This window comes from Cygnus olor, chromosome 1 (assembly GCF_009769625.2).
Source record: "Cygnus olor isolate bCygOlo1 chromosome 1, bCygOlo1.pri.v2, whole genome shotgun sequence".
NCBI lineage: Eukaryota > Metazoa > Chordata > Aves > Anseriformes > Anatidae > Cygnus > Cygnus olor.
Window position 1 is genome coordinate 192,793,486 of NC_049169.1, and position 23,811 is coordinate 192,817,296.

The window sequence follows — 23,811 nt, forward strand, 5'->3', positions numbered from 1 at the left end:
TACAGGAAAAAGAATTAGCCCTGAGGCGGAAGATGAGAAGTGGTAGATTTCTGAGATCTCATTTTTCATTCAGGGAAAGTAAATATCCATACCAGCAAACACAAGGCACTGGATAATTTCATTCCTATTCTTACTGAGATGTAGTTTTCCTAGAGTGAACAAGATAATCTTGACATTCAGATAAAGATTATAACACTACTTAAAGTTTCCACCATTATCTTAAAATTTAAAGAGACAGAAACTGATTAAAACAAAGCTTATCTAAAGTGATGATATATTTCTTTTCTTGAAATTTGGTGTTCATCTGGGAAACATAAGATACTCTTTATAAATGAGTATACTTCCAGTCTTCTGTGGAAGTAGAGACATCTCTTACATCAATTGGAATGGAAAGTGAGTAATTAAATCCCTAAATGCCTTATTAAAATAGTGTCTTTTATGAAATATTGTTTTTATCTCCATGACAGCTTACTTGGTAGTAGGTGATGCATTTAGAAAATGGATGAAAACAAATAATAGCTACCTTTACCAGAAAAAAAAAAAGTCTAAAAAATAGGTATATTTTTGACTGTGCAGTTTCTAGAATTCTTTTGGTGAGGAGCTAACTGCTGTTGTTACTACTTTACTACTGTTATTTCTACAGGCTGGTCTTTTAGAAATCACACTGTGACCACAAACAACTCCTTACAGAATTAGGTTTGTATCTGTTGTGAGCGTCATTCTGTTTTACTTAAAAGACACAGATTGAACCTTACCTTCAAGAAGTCTTTTCTGTTTTTGTGGTCTGAAAATCAGGCCTCTGCAGGGCATCTGAAGTAGGACAATTAAAATCCCTACCCACTCCAAACTGTGTATAGTCAATTGTAAAAGGTGTTTTATGATGCGTGGTTATAGGATTGTAGTCTGTTATTTATTTGTGATTTTTTTTTTTTTTTAGCTTGTGGTTGACTTTTTATCTTTTCCAGTTTACAGAGCTTTTTATACACCAACTTCAGTAACTAGTTATTGTACTTTATTCCCAATATTATTTAAAAGTCATCATCTCACAAAACACTGCTTGCCTAAACTTAGAAAATAGCATTGCTGATCAGTTCTGGGTTTGATCACAATTCCTACTGATTTTATCAAAAATAGTCCACGGGTTATAAGTATTGGAAACATTTTAAACTTGGTTAGCTACCTATACATTTGTGCATCTTAGTGGTTTGGGACCTGAGCTCAAGTCCTTTGACTTGAGTAGAAAATCTTTACACTTATCTACCTTTGTTTAGCCTTTGATTTTTTGAGGTGAAGCTGTTTCTGAATATCAGTTTGCAGATACTGGAAGACATATATATAGAAAGACTTAAAATTTTTGTATCTGTATAACAAGTATGTATGTGTTCAAGAATTTACACAGTGTTAGAACTGTATCATCTTGTAAAACCAAAAACGTGTGGAATGTCTCTTAGGCATTAAAATTGGCATGAGCCATAATTGCTCTGCAAGTCTCTGCATTTCTCTTTTTTCTCTCTTTTACTTTTATGGGAGTAAATAGATGACTCTGAAGGTTTAATCCAATCTGTGAGAGCTTTTGCTTATAGGATACTTGACTATCTGAAGTGTTGAGTATGTTTTAAAAATAAATTTTATTTCAGTTGCGGATTTTTATTCAACTATGAATACATTTAAGGAATTTGTATTTTGTAAGAACTACCATAGTCATGTTGAATTAAAAAATGATAGACTTGCATCTACCAAATCACTGCAGACTTTCAAACTTGTATGCATTTCGCTGATACTTGTCTGCTCTAAACTGGTCTATTTTTGATTCTCTTGAAAACATCTATCTTTCTGGACTTACTGAAGTGAATACTAAGAGATATTCACCTAAGAAAATTAGTTAATAGCCAAGTCCATGTCCCACACATAATTATATTTAGGTTTAGGTAATAACAACAAAAACTCTGAATCATCATAACAAACTGAAGTCGTTCCTTAAATATATGTAAGTATTCCATATCTATATAATATATAGGTATTTAATGAAAGGCCAGATTCAGAAATCCTATGTGTGACTGATCTGCACCCACATGAGCAGTTTATAGCCTTACAGACTAGTGTTATGGTTAATAGTAAGAATGATCGTTGAATGTCTAATTTTGCCACTTTTCAATAGCTCATGTGTTTTATGGTTAAAAGAGTATGCTTATATCAAAGGGAAGTACAAATCCCATAACATTAAAATCTAGTAGGGAAAATGTATTTCAGTAATCCCTTGAATCTGTATGAACTGACAAGGACTATAATCAAAGTTTATTGGATGAGTTTGCTTCAAGACACCTACTGTACGGAACTTGCCCTTAACATATCATGCTGGGAAATCTCTGAGTAGCTTTACTGCTCAGACACATAGCAGTAGGATAATTATATTTTAAAAAAATAAAAATAAAAGTGTTAACTTCAAAATACGTTAGAGGAGCTACATTTTATAAAAGAGAAGCCAATAACTTGTGTTCAAGAGAATGGGAGTCCAGACAGTTCAGACAGTGTTTTCAATTTTGATGTAGCTTTTGGGATAATCGCAATGTCAACTGTAAAGCCTATGGAAGCCTGAGAAACCCATACAGCTTCAAAAAATACAGTGATGGATATTTTCTGTAGATGTCACTACTTTGTTAGCTTCTGTGCACTGAGGCAACATGAAAATGTCTCCAAAATTAATAACTGAGTCTTTTCCTATATAAACTTTCGACACATACTAATTTTAATACGGACAAGATATCGTGCACACTGAAATATTGTTGTGGGATGAAGGCAGTTCCATTATTTTTAACTCCAAAACACCAGCTTCCATTTCAGTGGGCTACCTGTGCATAAGAACTTTCTCAAAGGTGAAAATTAAATATGTTGTGGAGTTTAAACTCAGGGATTGTTGTTGTTGTTGTATTTTGTTTGCTTGCTTATTTGTTTTTTATATTTCTCTATGTGTTACCACAAAACCTCACATCTCTTAGGAAAGTATTTGATATTCAAATTTACAGTCTCGCTTTTCTTAAATTTTTGGGGAGAACAAAGCATGATTATATTATGTTTGGCACTGTATAAAACATTTTCTCTGCCAAAATGAAAAGAAAATTTTCACAGGCTCCAGTGAGACTTTCATTTAACCCCATTTGTCTCCAGGGTACTGTCCCTGCATACTGGGCTCATTCTTCAACTGTTGCATCTACTTTCATGGCCACAGTATTGGACTAGATGGTCTTTTGGTTTGATATAGTACAGTTGTTTTTATATTCTTATCTAATGTCTTGCCTACTCCTAGTCACAGACCTCTGCAGCTAAATGTCAACTTGTTTTTCTGAAGAAATGACACACTTTATAGCTAGGATATCTTAGATAATAAAAATAAAATAAAATAAAATAAAAAATAAAAAAAATGTGTGTGCTGTGACTGAGGTCATGGCATCTATTTCAGTCTGGTTACCCTTCAACATTTTATGGTTGCTTATGCACTGCCATTTCCTCCCTGATGGCTTAGTAGAAAGCTTGTGAAATTGCTAATTATAAATATATTGAGGAGACTATGACATCCTTCTTCAGTTCACAGAGCTTTCATTATTTCTGAGCATATGCCAAAGAATTTTTACCCTTTTTGTTTTTCATGAGATCTTCCTTGATTTTTTCCATTTGTTGCATTGTGTGAACATTGTGAGTATTGGTTACCTAAATTATGTGACATCTTTTCTCCCTGGACAGAGCAAAACCTTCTAGTGCATGAGAATGAATGATAAAAAAGCTAAATAAAGACTATTCTTGTTCACACACAAGCACTATTGTTTACAGGAGATGAGATTAATTTTGTAAATATCTGTTCACCAGTAAAGTGTTTAGTTGTGAGTGTTCATCACTAGAAAGAAATGAACTGTCATTCAAAATCAAAACGATTGTTTGTAAAAATGTAGTTTTTTGCAGAGTGAAGAAAGGATATTCTCATAGTAGAACTGTCTCTCTAGTTATGGCTACACAAATTTATAAAGCCACACTCTATAATCTACAAACTGTAATATACTTAAGAGTTTCCAATCTAGTTTTCAATGAGGCTTACCGTGGTATTCTGCATAGTCATCCTACAGAGCTCAACATACCTTGATGTAGAAGCATGAGTCAGGCACCTCATCCTTTTTCTGTTTTTTTGACTTTTCTGTAAGTAGAGCCAGCTGAAGCTGAATCCAGCAAAGAGCCACCAAGATGATGGAGGGCCTGGAGCACCTCTCCTATAAGGAGAGGCTGAAAGAGCTGGGACTGTTCACCCTGGAGAAGAAAAAGCTCAGGGGGGATCATATCAATGTCTATAAATACCTGAAGGGAGGCTGCAAAGACGATGGATCTGGTCTCTTTTCAGTGGTGCCCAGTGCCAGGACAAGAGACCAAGGGCACAAATGGAAAGACAAGAGCTTCTCTCCGAACATCAGAAAATACTTTTTTTTTTTATTTTATTGTTTTGGTTTTTTACTTTGAGAGTGACCGAGCACTGGCACAGTTTGCCCAGAGGTGTTGTGGAGTCTCCCTTCCTGGAGATCTAGTTAGAAATAAGTGTATATTTGAGAACGTTCTCTATGTGTAGGGGACATCTTAAACCCAAAAAGCTCTCTGCAAATGCCTTTGTTTGGAACTAGGACCAGATAGCAACAGACTGCTTTTAATTTGGTCTTCTGAAGACAGAAAAGTAACATGGAACCCTGACAACTTCCTAAAAATTATTCTCTGTACCCTCCCCCCACTCCTCTCCAAAAAAACAAAAACAGAAAGAAGCCAATAGGAAAAATTTGGTTAGTGGTTGTATACCTCTGGAAGTGATTTCAATCCGTGTGCATAAGAATCATGCAACATCAGTAGAAAGCACTGAAATTCGTGGAAAGGGGTTTATGCTACCAGTTTTGCTGCTGCTTCCTTTCCAAGAACACAAGATCAAATCTTTAACTAGACTTGTGTTTTCCTCGGCAGGAAGTGGGGGTGATGCAGATGTGAGTATGGTTTATTTTGCCATGGAGATAAAGCACTCATTTTAATTCATTTTGTTTGCAGACATTTCTAAAAGTCCATCTCTTGATGTGTCTTGCACAGTAATGGCAATATTATGAATAATGCCCTCACATCCTGATGCAACTACTTTCTGAATATACTTCCAATTTAGTGGGACAAGGTTCCAAATTGAGGAAGTGACTGATAGGTTCTCCCATTACTTTGGGCTAGCAGAAGATGTAGCCTTTATAGCCCGATGTCATTATAGCCATTATACTTTTCCTGCATTTGCTGTGACACATCTGGAGGTCTGGTGTGTAAACGAGTTGTGCATCTTTGTAGTTGCTCACAAGTTGCACTATGGACTTAGACTTAAAATTTAACTTAACATTGGTCCTCTCTCTCTACACTCCTCCTCTCCCAAACTTTTATTTTGTTATGTATTGGAATTTTATTTTTGAGGTGTTTTCTGTAAGCAAAATTCTTGTTTACATCATGTGATTATGCCCAGGCACACAGGTTATAGTATTTAGGTCTTGGAAATTCCAGCATTTAAAATCTCCATAGATTAATACGGATTAACAGGCTTTGTCATCCTTTCTATGAATGCTGTGAAAGAGGCCTGTGTTTTATTTTCTGTCTTGTGCCCTTAACTGCTACAACCTCTCCTCCCTTCCCTATAGCTGTTCTCCGTAAACTCAGGCATCGTAACCAGCCCCCAGCATACTGCCCACTCACCAGCTTGCATTCCTCTCTGCTATCCTACCTTTTCTTTGACCCAAATAATTTCTCAGACAAACTTTGTGTCAGTGAAAGTTAATTAAAATAGTTCAGACACTGTTTTTATGCAATTCAGGAGACCTGCTGCAGTGTGCTGTCAGCTATTGGTGTCAGCATGGGGCTAACTGGGTGGAAATGCAGTCAGCCAATTCATGTGATGTGATGGTACCTTCCATTTTAAACTTTGTTGAACTGGACTGAGGTGATGTCAGAAGTAACATTTGTGACCTCCACAGAAACAGTGTGTTATCAAAACTGCTTCTTTTAGAAAGAATTTTGGGGAGGCTTTCCAGGAGTCTCCAGGTTAAGCAGAAAAGGTTCTGTTCCTATAAAAAGTATTTAAAAATCCATTGTATGCCATCTTTCTAGTGAATCAGTTTGTTTAAATAATTTCAAGGACATGTAGAGGGGACGAGGAACTCTTGCTGCTGAGTCACATTTTAAGGACAGTTTTATTATCATCTTGTCCTTACAGGTAGGATGGCAGACTAAGGAAAATGGAGCTGCAGTGAAGTAGGCTGGGAGATGAGTGGTTGGAAAGCTGCCTGGCAGAGAAGGACCTGGGAGTATTGGTTGATAGTCGGCTGAATATGAGCCAGCAGTGTGCTCAGGTGGCCAAGAAGGCCAACAGCATCCTGGCTTGTATAAGAAACAGTGTGGCCAGCAGGTCCAGAGAAGTGATTGTCCCCCTGTACTCGGCTCTGGTGAGGCCCCACCTCGAGTACTGTGTTCAGTTTTGGGTCCCTCGCTACAAGAAGGACATGGAGGTGCTCGAGCGAGTCCAGAGAAGGGCAACAAAGCTGGTGAGGGGTCTGGAGAACAAGTCTTAGGAGAAGCGGCTGAGGGAGCTGGGATTGTTCAGCCTGGAGAAGAGGAGGCTCAGGGGTGACCTTATCGCTCTCTACAGGTACCTTAAAGGAGGCTGTAGCGAGGTGGGGGTTGGTCTATTCTCCCAAGTGCCTGGTGACAGGACAAGGGAGAATGGGCTAAAGTTGTGTCAGGGGAGGTTTAGGTTGGATATTAGGAAGAACTTTACTGAAAGGGTTGTTAGGCATTGGAATGGGCTGCCCAGGGAAGTGGTTGAGTCACCATCCCTGGAGGTCTTTAAAAGATGTTTAGATATAGAGCTTAGTGATATGGTTTATTGGAGGACTTGTTAGTGTTAGGTCAGAGGTTGGACTAGGTGATCTTGGAGGTCTCTTCCAACCTAGATGATTCTGTGATTCTGTGATATGCTGCCATTAATTAGTGCCTGTGGTCTACAACAAATTGAATCCAATGAACTATTGAGGAACCCACCCTCTGCATAGCTTTGAAAAAAACTAACAAAGACAGAAGACCAGAAATACACTGGCAATTAAGGGAGAGACAGATATCAAAAGTTGTGTGTTCCAGGTTTACACCAGTTAGCTCAAGTGTCCATGAGAGTCTAGTGAAAGCACCACAGGATATGCACTCAGCAGAGTTGATTTGTCTTTCACCTCAGAAGACCCCATGTCACAACAGGTTAAAAGCAAAGAAACCTGAAAGGCATCCCTTTGTGCTTGCCTTTTTCTGGTATTTTTTCATAGGTGTTGATGACTGCCATGGTTTAAGCCAGGACGGTAGTCTTTAAGGCCATTTGGGCTGACCCAGTTGCAATGCCATGCTTTTATGGTTATATTGAGGCAAGCATACCTTAAGAAAGTTTGCAGTCTCTATGACTCACTGAAAACTTAGAGTGCGGGCTTAGCTTTAAAGATATTCCTAATAGAAGAATAGCTTTTCTTGGTTTGTAAAAAATAAAAAACAAAAAAGAGTTACAAAGATCTCAAGTTTGCTTGAATATATTTCTTTTGATGACTATAAAAGTGTACTTCCTGGTCAACAGGTTCTTCACACTGTTGTAATTTTTAAAAAATCTGCATGCTTTTTGAAGTGCTATGTTCTATAATTTAAAGGGACATTAATTAAATGTACACTTTAAAGGAGATTTACTTCTTTTTGCTTACATTCACTTATTAAGTTCAGCTACATTATTATTATTTTTTTATTTTTATTTTTTTTTTTTACTTTATTCACACCACAGTTGCTGGTGTGAATAAATCCCGTTTACTTTTATAGAAAATAATTAATTGACTTCAGAGAAGAGAAAAGAAGTTTTCATTACTCTTCCCACATTTCTGCTATAGGGAATGGTGTCTGTGGAACACGTAGTCTGAACATTATTCATCTTTCCCATGGGGATTATTAGAAGTGCATTAGGATTTTCTGAATTTGCTTACAGACCAAGATCAATTTCTAAGTAAGACTAAAGGAAGAAAAACTGGTGAGTTATCAGACACAGTCCACTGTAGTAGCTACGTTATAATGAGCTTTGAGACACACCATAATGCAGTCTATTGTTGCAAGTATCTTTTGTACTCACACTGCCTACCTTTTATAAAGTAATTAGAATTTAACATGCAACAGCTTTGAAATGTATGAAGCCAAACCCTTAATGTGGGAAGCTTCTGGGATTAAACAATTTTGCAGAGAGAAATCTTAAATGTGTTTTGACTAATTTCATTGAAGGTTCATCTACAGCATTTTATATAAGTGAATCTATTAATTTTATGGGCCTTACAACTCTAATTAAAGATGTCATTGTTTTCATTTTACATTTCAGTCCTGAACATTTCTAATACAGCCATAACATTTTTACTTAGTAATGAAGTAATTGTTATAAAATGTCAGTCGCTGATTTGAATTTTAGAAAGTACATTTTTAAATGCGTGATCACAGGCTTGGCTGACTAATATTAGGTAGTTAGTTTTGGTCTCTTGCCCCTGTCATTGATGATCCAATAGGTTTGCCTGCTCATCAAGTAGCTCAGTGCAACAGAAAAGGATTAGTGTATGAAGCCCTTACATTTACACTCAGTGTATATTTTGGGGGTTTCACTTAGACTAATTTTTTTTCTTTGACTGAATGCCTCCACTGTACGTGATCTGAAAGTCCAAATGCGGATTTGGACCCTGATATGCCCATAAAAGGTTTTCTTGCCTTTGGTGTACACCTTGAGCACAGCTCCTACTTTAATTTCATCTGACAAGGATCTGGTTCACAAGCACATAAACTGCTTGTTAAAATGAAGCAATGTAGAGTAAGAAGGGACAACGGGGACACTTCCTTCAAAATTGCACTGTTTTGTTGAATGAAACCGCCTGTAGGATGTAGTTGAATTTTACTTTGGAAGTTGCTACCCTTTATTGAGGTGATCCTTTCTCTCATCCTCATGGAGGATAAATGTACAACTCCCTAAATATTTCCCCTCAAAAGGTTTATTTTAATGCTTTTCCACATGAAGCAGAATATTAACCATTAAACTACAGTTAAACTGTGACTGTCTGTGATGAGGAACAGAACAACACCAAAATAACATGACTAGTTCAATGTAAAATTGCAGTCTTTTAGCAGAAATGACTGTCTAATTCCTAAAGGATGACTGTCCAAAAATGTTGTTAATTTTCCTGCCTGACAAGATTGCACTCATTTATTATACATGGTGTACTCAATACTGAAAAATATGTTGTTAAACATTGATCATCATCATATTATTTTAAAGAAATGTTAAAAATCAGAGTAAATTTTCTAAATAAAATCTGATCAATGTAATCACTATATTCTCCATTTTCATCTCTAGTCACTAAATTAATCTTATAGCCTAATCTGATCAGAAGTTTTTTGCCAAAACAAGTTTTTGATTCAATGACACCAAAGATGTCTTTCAGCATGAGTTTCAGTGAACATACTGACAGCTTTCTTGATGACCAGTGTAGATTATAGCTTTCCAGGGATTGAAAGCCTCCTATCATTCCCATTTCACCTACCAGAACAGTTGTCTACAAACACCCAGTTCATATCAAAAAGTTTTAGGCTTCAAGTCTCCCTGCTGTGCTCCCATGCTCTAAGACCCAGCTTAGATGCTCCCCAGTGTCTCTGAAGACACCCCTTTGCCCACTGAGGACCCGAGAAGGTACAAATCTTGTGAGAACTGGTTCTGCTGAAGGTTCTGAGTTTGGGATCCATCTGTTTTCCAAAATGCTTATTTTTTTTTTAATATTTCCCAACCTGGCATCTGCTAAAAGTCATAAATTTATTTTCTCAGAAAAATAAAAATAAATGTGTTCCTCTTAATATTTTCACACCTTCCTATTACCATAGAAATAGATGTTCCAATATTGGGCACCACTCGGTATCTCAGTGACTGTTTTCCATTACTTCTGAGTGTTCTTTGTACTAGGTTCAGAGCACTAACTTCATTTTACATAGATTTGTTCAAAGAGATAAAGCGGATTCTCAAAGTTCTTTTGGAAGTATTTTCAAAATGCTAAACCCTAGTTCAGCCCAAGTGTTTAGACTAAATTAATATGAAATTCAAAGGAGAATGTGAACAGAGTTACACTTAATTTCAAACTGATGTTCAAAATTCTGCTGTCTCTTTAAGCAGTTTCAAGGTATTTAAAAAATCACCTAGCCCATCTGTTATTAAGGATGACAGAAACACAGACTTTTCGGCAATCATTTGAAACCCTCAAAAGTATCACCACTTTTTAATTAGTTGTTCTTAAATGCAGTATGATGCTGGACATCATAGTTAGGAAAGACATCTATTAATGCATCCTGTCCATCTTACTGTCAACATTGTTATGATGTTTTTTGTTGTTGTTGCCCATTTGTATGTTTTACTATGTTTTACTAGTGTCTTAAAGAAAAGACCTGTATGATATAGCTTAACACACTTGCCTCAGGAGTCTGCTGACATTCATACAGTCTCTGTAGAGCTAAGAAAGCTTCTCTGGATATTTATCTGTGTCTTCATTTCCATTTTATTATTCTAGTTATGTCCTCATTTGCCATATCTCTCTCTTTGACAATAACACCTTGTAGGTATTTGTAGATGATTATCTTGATCTCCCTACTGAATAATAGTTAGTCAGACTGTGAATATTTAGTGGGTTTGGTTTTGTTTTGTTTTTTTTTTTTTTTTAGTTTTCCTCCTTAAACAAATCCTTTCAAGGATTTGAACAGATTGTTGATCTTTTCTGAAACCACTCCTGTTGACAGTACCTAGGTTTTAACTTAATATACTCGGCATAGTTGAACTGGAATTCTGAAGGAAGGAACTATTCAGTGTGTAATATGATGCTTATAGCTGCATTTATTTTTTTTATGTGACCAAATTGGATGTTAACTCGAGTTCATTTTGGTCTTCACTCAAGAGACCTTTCAGACGTTTTTTTCAATTTTCTCTCTTGAATTGTGTATTTTTAGTTTGGAATATATTCTTAGATGCATTCAGTTTGCGTGATCAGTAACCTTAAAATGTATATTATTTATTGCAGGTCATTAATGAACACATTAAATAAAAAATCTGCATGATTTATTTTTATTTACTAGGTACAAGTACAAGCAAGATAAACTTCAGGCATATTTCATGTACTTTATTTATCCACTTAATTTCAACTCAAGTCAAATACAAATAAAAATGATTAAATTGGCATGGTTTAATCTTCATAAAACCACAGCTACAGTCTCTGAAAAGTCTAATGATTTCTTTCTCTCCAACTGTTTTCCCTTAATTTATTAAGGCTAAAAGAAGCAATAACATCGTCTAATTTTCTTGTTTTTCCTTTCTAGAAAATCATAACTATATTTAGCTTTCCAGTGTCATTTCTGTTGTTTATTAATTTTAAAAGTACTATTACTTTATTAGTAAGATTGGTAGCTAAATTATTTATTTGTTTAGGCCTCACGTTCTCTTCAGATGAACTACTTCATAAACATTATCATACAAAAATGTCCATATTAATCTCAGAAATTTCCATTTGGTTTAACAAACCTATTAATGTAAAGATTACTTGCCACTCATTCTTTTTTCCTCTGTTTTTCTACTGTGGGGATAACACTTTATTTCAGGTGATCGAATTTGTTTCTGCTTCTTTTCTCAGATTCATTTGATTATATATCATCTGATAAAGGCTGAATTCATTTTTAAAGAAAAATATGTTATGTTGTTGTTGTTTTTTAGCAATTTAAGGGAGAAGGATTGTTGAGTTTGTTGCTCTTTTTCCTTGCGGGAGAAGAATTTGTATATTTTACTCCTCTTTTTCAATTATACTAATTACGTACATGATGTGTATGTGCGGTATGACAAATTCAGTGCACCAGAGAATAAATGGACTCTTTCTGAGAGAACATATGTGCATCTGGGAGGAAAGGAGTGAAGAATAGGATGAAAAGATAAAAGGAGTTAACAAAGGTTGACCCAAGAGAGATGGCTTTGGTGGAAAAAGTTGACTGAAAAAGTTCCAAATAAAGCACAATCAGACATGCAACAGCAGGAAAGAATCAAGGTATGATACTGCTGGTAAAGCAAAATCCAGGGCTAGGCATCTGTGTCCTTCTGCTGCCAAATTCACCCAATTAGCAGCATTAAAGGTTGGCTGGGCAGCAGTGACAACAATGAGGTTATAGATATGCCACACTATCATCTGCTTCTGCATTCAAAACTAAATCAGTGTTTAATTTGTCTAGCATTTTTCAAAAGAACATGCAAGGATAATTGAGGCTTAAACTCCCTTTGTCTTTCTGTTTTGGTCTTTTGCACACATACAAATATGCTTTTATTTGTGTGTGTGTGAATGCTTGTGTATTATAGAAAAATTAATTTGTTGATAAAAGCTTGTGCAGATGGTCAGAGGTCATCTTGACTAAGCATATTAACATTTGAGTTTTTGTACTTACAAAATTCATAACATCTAAACAGAAATTTATAGTTCTTATATATGTATTATAATTGCTTTTTTTTTTTTTTTCATAGAACACACATGCTAAAACCAGAATTATGTTCCCATGCTTTGTTCTTTTCTCCACGGGAGAAATTTTCTCCAAGGGAGAAAATGTTTCATTTCTCCAAGGAGGGATGAGTGTGAGACAGAGAGGGGAAGGGCACTGAATGAAAGGAAGGAAAGTGGTTAGATTGCATGTTGAAGTCTTTCCTTCCCTTAAGTGATTCACCTTCATCTCAGAGCAATTTTTTTCCATATGTTTAGATTTTGTCATATTCTTTACATCATCAGGTCTTCTTTGCTAATTGCTTTGAAAAAATAGGTTGAAAATAAGATTGAAATCTTTTCTAGCCATGAAAAGACTGAAACATTCAAAATTATACTAAATATTCATCTAAAATTGCAGTGCAGTTGAGTATTTTATCTGAAGCAGTTGAAATAAACAGTAAACTGCTAGTTCATTTCCATTCATGGCACATCTGAGATACAATCATCATCACACATTGCTTGTAGATTTGCAACTTAAACGTAGGAGTAGAACCTGTTACACTTTATATTACTTGCACAGTGATATTTCATTGATTTCACTAACCATTTTAATTACAAATTTCTTCTCTAACCTAGGTTTTCAATGAAGGTAATATAGCTGTACAGAATACTATGTGAGTTCTGATGCTAGTTGTTATTATATTTGTTTTGTAGTGTCAAGAAAGCTTGACTTGTTGAAGTACTGGCTATACATGAATCAAGAGTTTGTGAATGCTGGACTAAAGTCCTCTGTTCAGTGTAAAAGAGCACCATTTGGCTTCATACTCCTTCCCTTCGCTCTTTTGAAGTAGTTTGTCTCAACTCAGTGGCTTTGCCTGTCTGAAAGACTTCAAAAAAAAAATCATCATATAAGAATATGTGTTTCGATTTCACTGAGGATGAAATTCACTTCCCGTACATAAAGCTGAAGCTCTGTGGAGGTGAAGCACAAAGGCCAATAAAGACTTCTAATAAACTCCTTCCCAAATACAGTCAAGGTGAAGGCTTGGACTCTTGTTTGTAGAATACATACGATCACAGAGCCTCTTTCTCTTTGTATGCAATAGCAATTGCCTTCTAGGCTAATCGTTAGCTGCCAGCTGTGGAGAGTTGCTCCAAGCTTAAGACGAGAGTAAATTCTACTAAAATCCTCATTGTCATCTAGCTCTTATATTGTCTTGTGTTAAGTTTATAGACATTGAAGTTCAAAACAAACAAAGGAACACAGAATCGTTATTGTTTTAGAGATGGGTGATGTGTGTAAGGGTAGTCTAATATTGTGAGATGTTCTAACACTGGAACGTGCCCAGCATAAAGTAACTGTAGGCCCCAGTTGTCATATGGAAACTTCCTGTAGTTCAAAAGCTAATTTATCTTTCTTTTAATTTATCTTTGGGAAGAAACTTAATGCAGACTCATCATTATTGTACATAGACTGATAAGGTTTCTTGTCATAATAAAACTACAAGATTCTTACATGTCAATGGTTTATGTAGATTTAAAACCTATTGTGCAGGAGATCCTTGCTGATAGGTTCCAAGCTCCTTGCTGATAGGTTCAAAGCAGATCGACATGAATGTCATCCATGCAGAAAAGCACATGCTACAATCAAAACACAGAGTAGGTCTTTTCCATTGAAAAAATAACAAAAAAGAAAGATTGCAGGCTAGATTCAAAGACCATTGTGATTAAACATTTGAAGAAATTTCTGCTGTTCTATATACAGAGTGATCTTCTGACAGTGTCCTATCCATCAAAATCTGTTTCTTTGATCATTTATGAAAAGAAGTGTCACTCATTTTAAGCAAGCAAGATGTGTCAACTTCATCAGTCTGAGAGCTGGATTCACCCCACTTATCTTTAGCTATGTGTCAGGTGTTAAGGCTAAACTCCCTGTTGAGTGCCCCTCCCTGTTCCACCAAAAGAGTTAGGCACCTCCAGGAGTGATTGATCCAGACCTTCCTAGGTGCCAGTTTTGGAATGTAAAGATCTGCATCCTAGAGATCATTTACCATATTAGTTTAGAAGGAGTCTAGAAATCTAATTTAAATGAGCTTCATAACTTCAAGGTTGTTGAAATTGGATGAAATCTACCTTAAGTGACAAAATTAGCAAAAGTAAGGAAGACTGTTTCTTAAGGTTCAAGACCTTATGTCCAACTTTTCTTTTAGTATAGATTATTTTTTTTGTTCCCTTAAATATTTTGAGCATGTGTCATTTATCTTCATTAAAATATCACCCAATCCATTCAGTGTATGTCATATGATGGCACTGTGGGACAAAGATGTCCTCCTACACTAGGAATCAAACAGAACTTTCTGATGATTTTTTTTCCTTTTTTGGATGTCAGTGGAGAGGAGGCTGGGAAAAAATCCTCCACTGCTATGTGGGTTTACTTGAATGATTAGCTCTTTTTAAGCGCCTGAATACACAGATTCACATAGTAATTAAATTCCTGCTGTGAAAAATACTATTAAAAACAAAACAATAAAAAATGGTTTTGATTAAATCCTGTGTCAACAATGAAATGCAACATTCTATTGGTGAGGGAGAAGTAGCTTATGAAGCACATTAACACTAATGTCTCTTCTTTGTTATCTTAGGGGATGGATATAGGTCATACTCCTCTGTTCAGAATGCGAGAAATTCTCATCTACACACTTTATCTTCCCTGTGCCACCGTGACCACCTTGTAGTAAATCATTTCAGGTCAGATGTCTTCTTAACAATGACCCAACTTCTCTTCTAACGGAGAACCTGAGAAATCCCATAGTGAATTCAGGTAGTCACTCAGGACAGGATTTGGCTCTAGAACACTTTCCCCAACATAATCTTGGTGCTAGAATTAATGAGCCCCTGAAAGTCTAAGCCTTTGGTTTTGAATTTTGCTTCATGTAATTATACACCATGCTGATGATGAGCACTCATAATGATATAAATTTTCATTATAGGGTGTGAAATATAAAAAAAAAAAGTTGTTGTTGGGAACCTCTAGAGGTCACCTAATCCAACCACTACTCAAAGCAAGGCTTACGTAGATTGTAGCAGAAGAACATAAGGGAATGAGAAAAGAAATTTCATCCTTCAGATCGGAGGCATCCTTACAAAGCCATGCTTCACAGCTCCTTGTTCCACATTCAGTAGAGATGGCTGTAAGTAAAGATCATAGCCCAGGGATGTACATATATTGTGTGTAGCATGCTAGTTATAAAGAAATTGTGTCCTTCACACAAATCACACTTGGTTTACCCATAACTATTTAAAATAGGTTTATTGATCCCAAGGAATTCAATATTTGTTAATTATTATATTTTCATTTCCCATGTATAATTTTCTGTGTCTTTTACTTCAGACAGGCTGAATAATTATGTCTATGAATAAGAAATCTAGGAAATTCTCGTTAGAAAAAAGCTGTGTTCATTTCTCCTAATGCTATTCAAATACAGGGGAAATATACCCTGTAGTTTAGTTCAATAGAACACCTTGTGAAATTAAAAAGGATCTAAATTTTCCTCTGAGCAGGTCTGTTCCTTGGCAACAATTCTGTGGTGAGCTGTGCTGTCATATGTCCCTTTCCAGAAAGACACTGTGATATTTATAATTCTATCTAAGAATACGGATAACCCACACACTAAAGCATATGTCACGGCATAGCTGTCAGTCCTTGTCAACTTGCAGTTCTTTGAAGGAGCGGAAAGACACATCGACTCACCAGTGCATGGCCCTGATTTTAGAGCTCTGAGCTTTGTAGAGTCTATTTTGCATTAATACATTTTACAAATAAATGTCCCTGTGTAAGGCATTTGTTGAGGTTCAGAGTTAGAAGTGTTGTTAGAAGTTGCTACAAATATTAGAGAAGATAAGGGCTTACAGAATTTGCCATTTTCTGTTTGAAAGGATCTGGCAGTGGGTCACGGACTAATACCTAAAACACTGTGAAAGGTGACTTTCTCCTTTCTGAAGGGGACTACAAGGACAGAAGGTAGAAAGTTCCTGCTTAAACACTGAGTATCACTCAGTGTGTTAGGGCAGAAAGTGAGGAGTGCTTTATTTGTCTGAGAAATGGTAGCATAAAGATACTGGAATTGACGTTGAAAATTGTGATCCAGCAGAACACTTACAATTGTGTTTAAAAGTTTGCTGGCCTGGGACGTCCATATGCCTAGACATATTTTCATGCAGGTCATGCCTCTTATTGGCCCTGAGCTCTGCTTCCAGCTCAGCACAAAGTCTTGAGTAGCTGCCAGTCGGTCACATTGTTAGGGCCTGAAGTCCTCTGGGCTGGCTGAGTGGGGGATTGCTCCTACCCATGGCTGCTTCTGAAACTGTGTTACCTACTTCCCAGCCTGCCCGCTCTTCATCAGGATCTGTGTAAGGCAAGCGGTTCTTTGAAAATGGATTTTGAGTCGTCCTGGATGCAGTTAACCTGACAGGGAACCTGACACTATTCTTTCTAGCCCAGGAGTATATTTTCAGAGTGTGAGAAATGTGCATTAAGGTCCTTTTCTGTCTGTGTGTGGTGGGAAGTATGTGTACATGTACTGTTTATTGTAACAACTACCACTCCCAGGAAATATTATCATGGTTCCTATTTGAGGATGAACTGTGAAAAACAAACACCTTTCTTTTGAAAAAAAAAATATCTTTTGGCTCAGAAAATAAAGATTACTGGTTACAGAGATAGTATTATTATTATTATTATTATTATTATTATTATTATGTTTTTATTATTTTATTTTTAAAATCATCATATATTTTTGCCCTGTGCTTATCAGGAGACAGATTACATGTACCATGAATGAAAAAGTTTGAATGAGAAAGTCTGCTTGCATGTTACAACATCAAGTATTCTATACTGGTAGGCAAAAAGGAAGATACCCACAGACTTGTCTTTTTCCTGCTCTGCCTTTCAATACAGTCCAAAAGGAGCCTTTATTTTCAGCTCAATATTTGTTCTTCCCTTTCATGTCCTCAAGCAATTCTTCATGCTGTCACCTACCAGGGAAGATATCTGGTGTTCTCTGATGTCTCCTTTCTCTTCTTCTGAATTAAGTGTAGGTCTTCTTGAAATAGATTAGTGAGCCCTTAACCAAGGTCTGCAAATACTTTTGCACAGCATCATGTACTTAAGAGGCTTAACAAATAATTTAAAAAATAGTTAATTTTCCTTTCAGAAATCCTTACAGTTTGAGACATTGTTTTGTCCTCTAAATAATAAAGGAAGAATTTTTAAGTCTTGTAATGAAATGTCTCAGTTTTGACTGAAGGGAAAAGATTTTAATGTGTTCTCTTACTTGTCAGTGTGCAGACATGTTAGACAAAATCTTAGATTTGAGGAGGTTTTATAAAATGTTCTGGAGGAGAAAAGCAGTATTTCTTGAACTTGCTTTTAAATATCAACATTTTTTTCCCTCGTTATTTATGTGGGGAAATGAGGAAATGGAAAGGAGAATGTGTTTTTCAACAATTTGAAGAGAAAAAACTCAAGAGCTTCGAACATTAATCAAATGATTGGATTTGCTTATTGTGAACAAACTGATTACCAGAGAAAGCTATTTAGGAATTAATCAGCAATGGTAAAATTCAGTTCAGGCATGCCACTGCATTTCTTTACTCTTTGTAAATACTTGTGCCTCTTCACCATAAAATGACCACATACGGGTTGTGAGTTTTCAAGGTTGCATTTATTTTGATCTAAGCTGCAAGATGCTGCATTATGATGGAAAAGTGCAGGTTTTGCTATGGTACCTAAGAAGGCACTGGGACTTTTGGAAGTGATGGAAACTGCACAGCAGTTAAAAAATAAAATAAAAATTAGCACTTTTATCTTTAAGAAAGAAAAATCATGTTCTGAGAATGAGTTGTAAAGGTGTAACAGCTTCTTAGATGTAGTATGTCAGAAAAACACATTAACAGAAATGTCTACTTTCTCAATTCAGAAAATAAACAAACAAAAAGAGATGTTGGTCATCCCTGTTCCTGTTTGTTCCTGACTTTTCTCTCAAACCAGTCTGGTCCGTCAGGTCTCATTGATACCACTTCTGGCATGTTTCCCCATCAAACTGTCAGAGAATGACCATGGCTCTAGCGCTCCTTGTCTTTCCATATGAACCTTTATATATTAGTCACTATTATACAAAACCACTATACTTCCTGCCACTCAGGTATTATCCTCTTCTGGTCCCTCTGTCGTATCTTGTAGGCAATATCCAAATATTGCTACGTTTTCTTTAAAAATTTTGGAAGCTTGTTTTCCTTTCCACATAGCTATGATTTTATTCTTGTCCTGCATCAATCAGCACAGGCTGCTTTTCTTCTACACCTCTGACACTCATCATCAGCTTATCCCCACTTCACTATTACCACAGCTGCTGCAAAGATGGAATTAATTAATCTTTCTTCTCCTTGTCATTCTCCACTCTAAATCTTTACATTGCAGCCAGTTCAAGTTGATTCTTTTTATCTAAAAGGCCTCTTACGAGTCTCTTGCTCTTTTTCACACCTGTTCATGTTTCATTTTTCATTGTGCTTCCAAGTGTTCTGCTGTAGAAATGTCTTTTGCCTTTGTCCATCTCTTCACTGCTCCTTAACTATGGGGTTTGGGGTCTGTTTTTTATCTTTTTTTTTTTTTTTTCATGGCTGTCATTTCTTTGTGATAGTTTCCAAAGAGCTTTCTTTCCATTCCTATGTGGAATGCCTTTAAACTTTCAGCCTCAGTTATATGCTGCCAGTTTATCATTAGCCAAATAATCAAGGACACATAATGGAGCAGTCAGCACAGATGAAGAGCATATATTTTATTAAAACCATTCAACTTAGGTATAATATAGCTAATCAACGTATAATGTATATCACACAAACATAATGTACATAAATGAATAAATATAGCTATGATGAACAAATAAAGCATCCTAATGTTGCCACCTAATTTCCATTTCATATGTTGTTAATAACCTTAATGGTAACTGTTATGGAAAAGTACTGATAAGGGCTGGATATATGATGTAGCCTGGGAACTATAACTGTATATACATATAACCACAATTATTGTTCTAAGTCAAGTTATTTTGCAGATGTTATTTTGCTGCAAAGTTAATGTGAGAGGCTGATGTGCCTCAATAGGTGCCTTGTTGCTAATAATTTGATCACACATTTTCTTCCTTTGTAGAAAAAAATCCTTAAATTGTTAACACAACAGTTTTCAGCTCACTGAGGGAAAAGCCAGAATAACTTATTCACAGATGAAATAAAATCCTGAAAAGGCATTGCTACAAAAAACATTGTTCACTAAAAATAAAATATGACCAATAGAAGTGCTAGTCTTGATACACTAAGGGTTGCCTCATGGCAATAGCATCAGTGTTGCAGGCTTTTTCTTGTAAAAATCCAAATAATGAAGCATAAAAGGAGTTTTATTTCAAGAGATCCTTTTGTCTTGTATCAGACATTTATTGGTATGGTTTAATGAGAAAATATACATGAACTTCCTTGCACCTGATAAAAACTTCAGATTTGGTAGCTGTGGTAGCTCTGTGTAGTTTAACCTGTGTTTGTGAAAACATCTATATTTTTTACTGTAGGAACATGTTTTTATTTAAAAAAACGAAGATACTACAGGATGGTATTTTTCTTCATTGAGTCTAAGTACCCCATTCCTTACAGCTAACAGCATTTTAAATGGTCACCAGAAGTTAGGCAGACAAATTCCTGTACAGGCCTCTAAAAAGTTTGAATACAGAATGTTATTTATTCAGCCAAACAGACAAGCTAAGTTGTTGTTATTGTTATTGTTATTGTCATTATTAATAATAATAATAATAATAATAATAATTTATGCATAATCTCTTTAGGTACTTACTATATTAAATACAAAGCCCTTTCCTTTCTTCTCCTGTCCCATTCCTTCTGAAAGTCAAGCACTTCACAGAACATCTAGCTTTTTTTTTTTTTTTTTTTTTCCCAGTGGCAGCTGGCATGGCTTTAAATTCATTCACCTAACATTGCAAAGGAAAATATTTGATATTAAGAGTTGTATACCACATTAAATTCACCAAGCCTTACACTAAGGTCTGCAACTCGTTTCCTTGGCACATGCAGAAAAGTCATTTCCCCAGTGTCTTTTTCAGTGAAACAATCATAAGAAAGGAAGTAAAGATCTTCAGATAACTTACTGTGTGAATGGAGTTTTGGTTCTTCAGGACACTTTTGCAACTGAGAATTTTGAAATCTCAGCTAAAGTCGGTTGTTACTTAAGCACTGAATGATAAAAAAAAAAATATGTGGACATATAAAAGGAAGCACTTGAAGAGTGAAAGTGGAAAACTAACCACCAACAACTTTATCTTTCACTGCATATATTGCAAAAGCTAATTTTATTTTATTAGTACATTTTCTACTAACAAGGTTTCCTTCCGGTCTAACGTATAATCTCATCTCAACTTTCCAACAACAAGAAAAACAAACAAAACTATAACCAAAATAATGTAGATGGGTTTGCACAGATGTTGTTCACAGCCAAAGCAAGTCTGTTGGCGCTTCCCAGCTCAATAACACAGAGTAGTTGAAGGATTTCAGTAGTTGCCTTCCAAACTATAGTAAAGGTTTGAAAGCTCAGTGAAATTCAAGTGCTATTTGTTCACTTTTTTTTTTTTTTTTTTTTTTTTTTAACATGCTAGTCATTAATTAACAGCATTATTGTGAGGTGCCTGTGGGAATGCTGAAAGTTGTATCACACAATGCAGAACAATGTGTTACTAGGTTAGGCATGGCTTTAGTGTATGGTAGATATAAAGTCATACCCATTGTCAGTTATTTGTAAGAGAGGAATGGAATTAAAAGTATATTTAGCTGCATGGTAAAAGTCTTGGACACACAGGAAGAGCTATAGTCCATGAAATAATGTGGGACCTACATGTTCATAGAACTTTAAGAACATCAAGGTTATAATGCTAACAATGATTTTTTAACAGCATATTCTGGTATGTAAGCAAATTAGATAGTAATTTTATTTTTAACTTTGTATTTGGGCAAACATTTACTATTATTAAGAAAAATAGGGATAGATAGACTGTTAATTGAGTAAATCAAAGGACCTGAGAGTTGTATTAATAGGTCTGCTTGAGTAGGTATTTATTTTTCTGCATGTTATCTCAGTACAGTTGCTGTGAGTAAAAGTATCCTCACAGGCTATAAATATAAATATCTTCTTTTTTTGAAATGTAATAAAGTTAACAAGAAAAAAAGAGTTTCCTATTTATAAAAATGATTTTCTTGGCAAACATAATTGGTTGCTAAAATTTATGAATAAATCCTCTATGTTTGTTTGTTCACTCTGAAGGAAACTGGGAGGGTGACCCCAAGCTTTCCAGATCAATGTAATCTCCACACCTCAGACAGTTTCAGGGGAACAGACTTTTTTTTTTTTTTTTTTTTAAACATTTGCTGGGGATTTATTCCTTCATATTGGGGGAGGGGGGGAGGTTGTAAAATGATTTTTAGAAGCACTGATGCCTTGATCGTCAGCATCTTCACCATTGCAATCTCTCTCAGACTGGCAAAGAGAGAAAAGCAGCCATAGACTTTGAGGAGAAAAATAAATAATAACAAGAAAAAAGTACCATATTCATTCACTCTACTTTACTGCTCTTCATGACAGTTTAAGAAAATGTGGGTCTTGGTTTAAAGCCTGTATTAGAAGTAGCGGCAAAATTAACACTCTGTATTGTGTCTGTGTGAAATTAGGTAACTGATATTGCAGTAACACCTGGTCATCCTGCGCTGTTCTGTTTGCGATTCCTGTTTTGACTGTGGTAGTCTCCAGGTAACATGCACAGAAGCAGCAGACGAAAATGGTTTTAGTGAAAAGATACCATGTTTTTCTTCTTCCTTTTTATAACTGCATCTGATTTAAGCTAAAGGAATGGCAGAGCTTTTTTTTTTTTTTTTTCCACCCTTCCTTCTTTGGTTTATTATTTCTTTGAAAGGGGAGCTGTGACTGGCTTGTACGTAAGTGCTAATGACATTAACACAGGCAGCACAAGAGAGACAACTGACATGGATCTCATGTTTTTCCAGATGAGGATAGGCATTCACTCAGGATCAGTGCTGGCCGGCGTTGTTGGTGTAAGAATGCCACGTTATTGTCTCTTTGGAAACAATGTCACCCTTGCAAGCAAGTTCGAGTCAGGAAGTCACCCACGCCGCATCAATGTCAGTCCAACCACGTACCAGTAAGTGTTGCTAGCCTTTTCATACTGTTTTTTATTTCAGTTTGTTTTCAGCATGATCTTATAGCAGGCACTGCCTTCACTCAGCACATGAGCTACAGCAGAAAGTCAGCAGGGTGCCAGGATAACTGGAAAGAGGGACTGCATGGGGTTCTCAGGCTTTTGTTTGCAGGCTTGCATCAAAATGTTCAAGGAAGTCAGGCAGTGGAGGCAAGGGAACACAACAGGATGGGCAGCCATGGCTGCCTATAAAAAAATGTGTAATGGAAGTGGGCAGATGACACTAAATTAGGAGGAGCTGTTGACTCCCTTAAGGGTACAGAGGTCTTGCAGAGAGATCTTGACAAATTAGAGTGCTGGGCTACCACCAACTGCATGAAGTTTAACAAGAGGAAATGCAGGATTCTGCACTTGGGAAGGAGCAACCCTGTCTGCATGTGAAGACTGCGGTCAAGAAGCTGCAGAGCAGCCCCACAGAAAGGGATCTGGGAGTTCTGGTTAACAGCAAGTTGAACATGAGCCAGCAGTGTGCTCTGGCAGTCAAAAGGGCCAACCATACCCTGGGTGCATCAGGTCAAGGCTAGCTGGTCAAGGGACGGGATTGTCCTGCTCTGCTTTGTGCTGCTGTGGCCTCACCTCAAGTATTGTGTGCAGTTTTGGGTGCCACAATAAAAGAAGGACATAAAACTAATAGAGAGTGTCCAAAGGAGGGCTACGAAGATGATGAAGGGTCCAGAGGGAAGACGTATGAGGAATGGCTGATGTTCCTTGGTTTGTTCAGCCCAGAGCAGAGCAGGCTGAGGGGAGGCCTCATGGCGGCCTGCAGCTCCCTCATGAGGGGAGCGGAGGGGCAGGCGCTGAGCTCTGCTCTCTGGGGACAGCGACAGGACCCGAGGGAATGGCATGGAACTGGGACAGGGGAGGGTCAGGCTGGGTGTGAGAGAAAGGTTCTGCACCCAGAG

At 36.5% G+C, this 23,811-nt stretch overlaps 1 protein-coding gene across 1 annotated transcript in view; it reads left to right on the forward strand.

Moving 5' to 3' along the window:
* Nucleotides 1–23,811, forward strand: part of GUCY1A2 (guanylate cyclase 1 soluble subunit alpha 2) — a 161,157-nt gene that overhangs the window by 120,208 nt on the left and 17,138 nt on the right. The window contains exon 7 of the mRNA XM_040544124.1: nucleotides 22,698–22,852. Coding sequence (XP_040400058.1) covers nucleotides 22,698–22,852 — 155 coding nt within the window. The remainder of the gene's footprint in view (nucleotides 1–22,697; nucleotides 22,853–23,811) is intronic.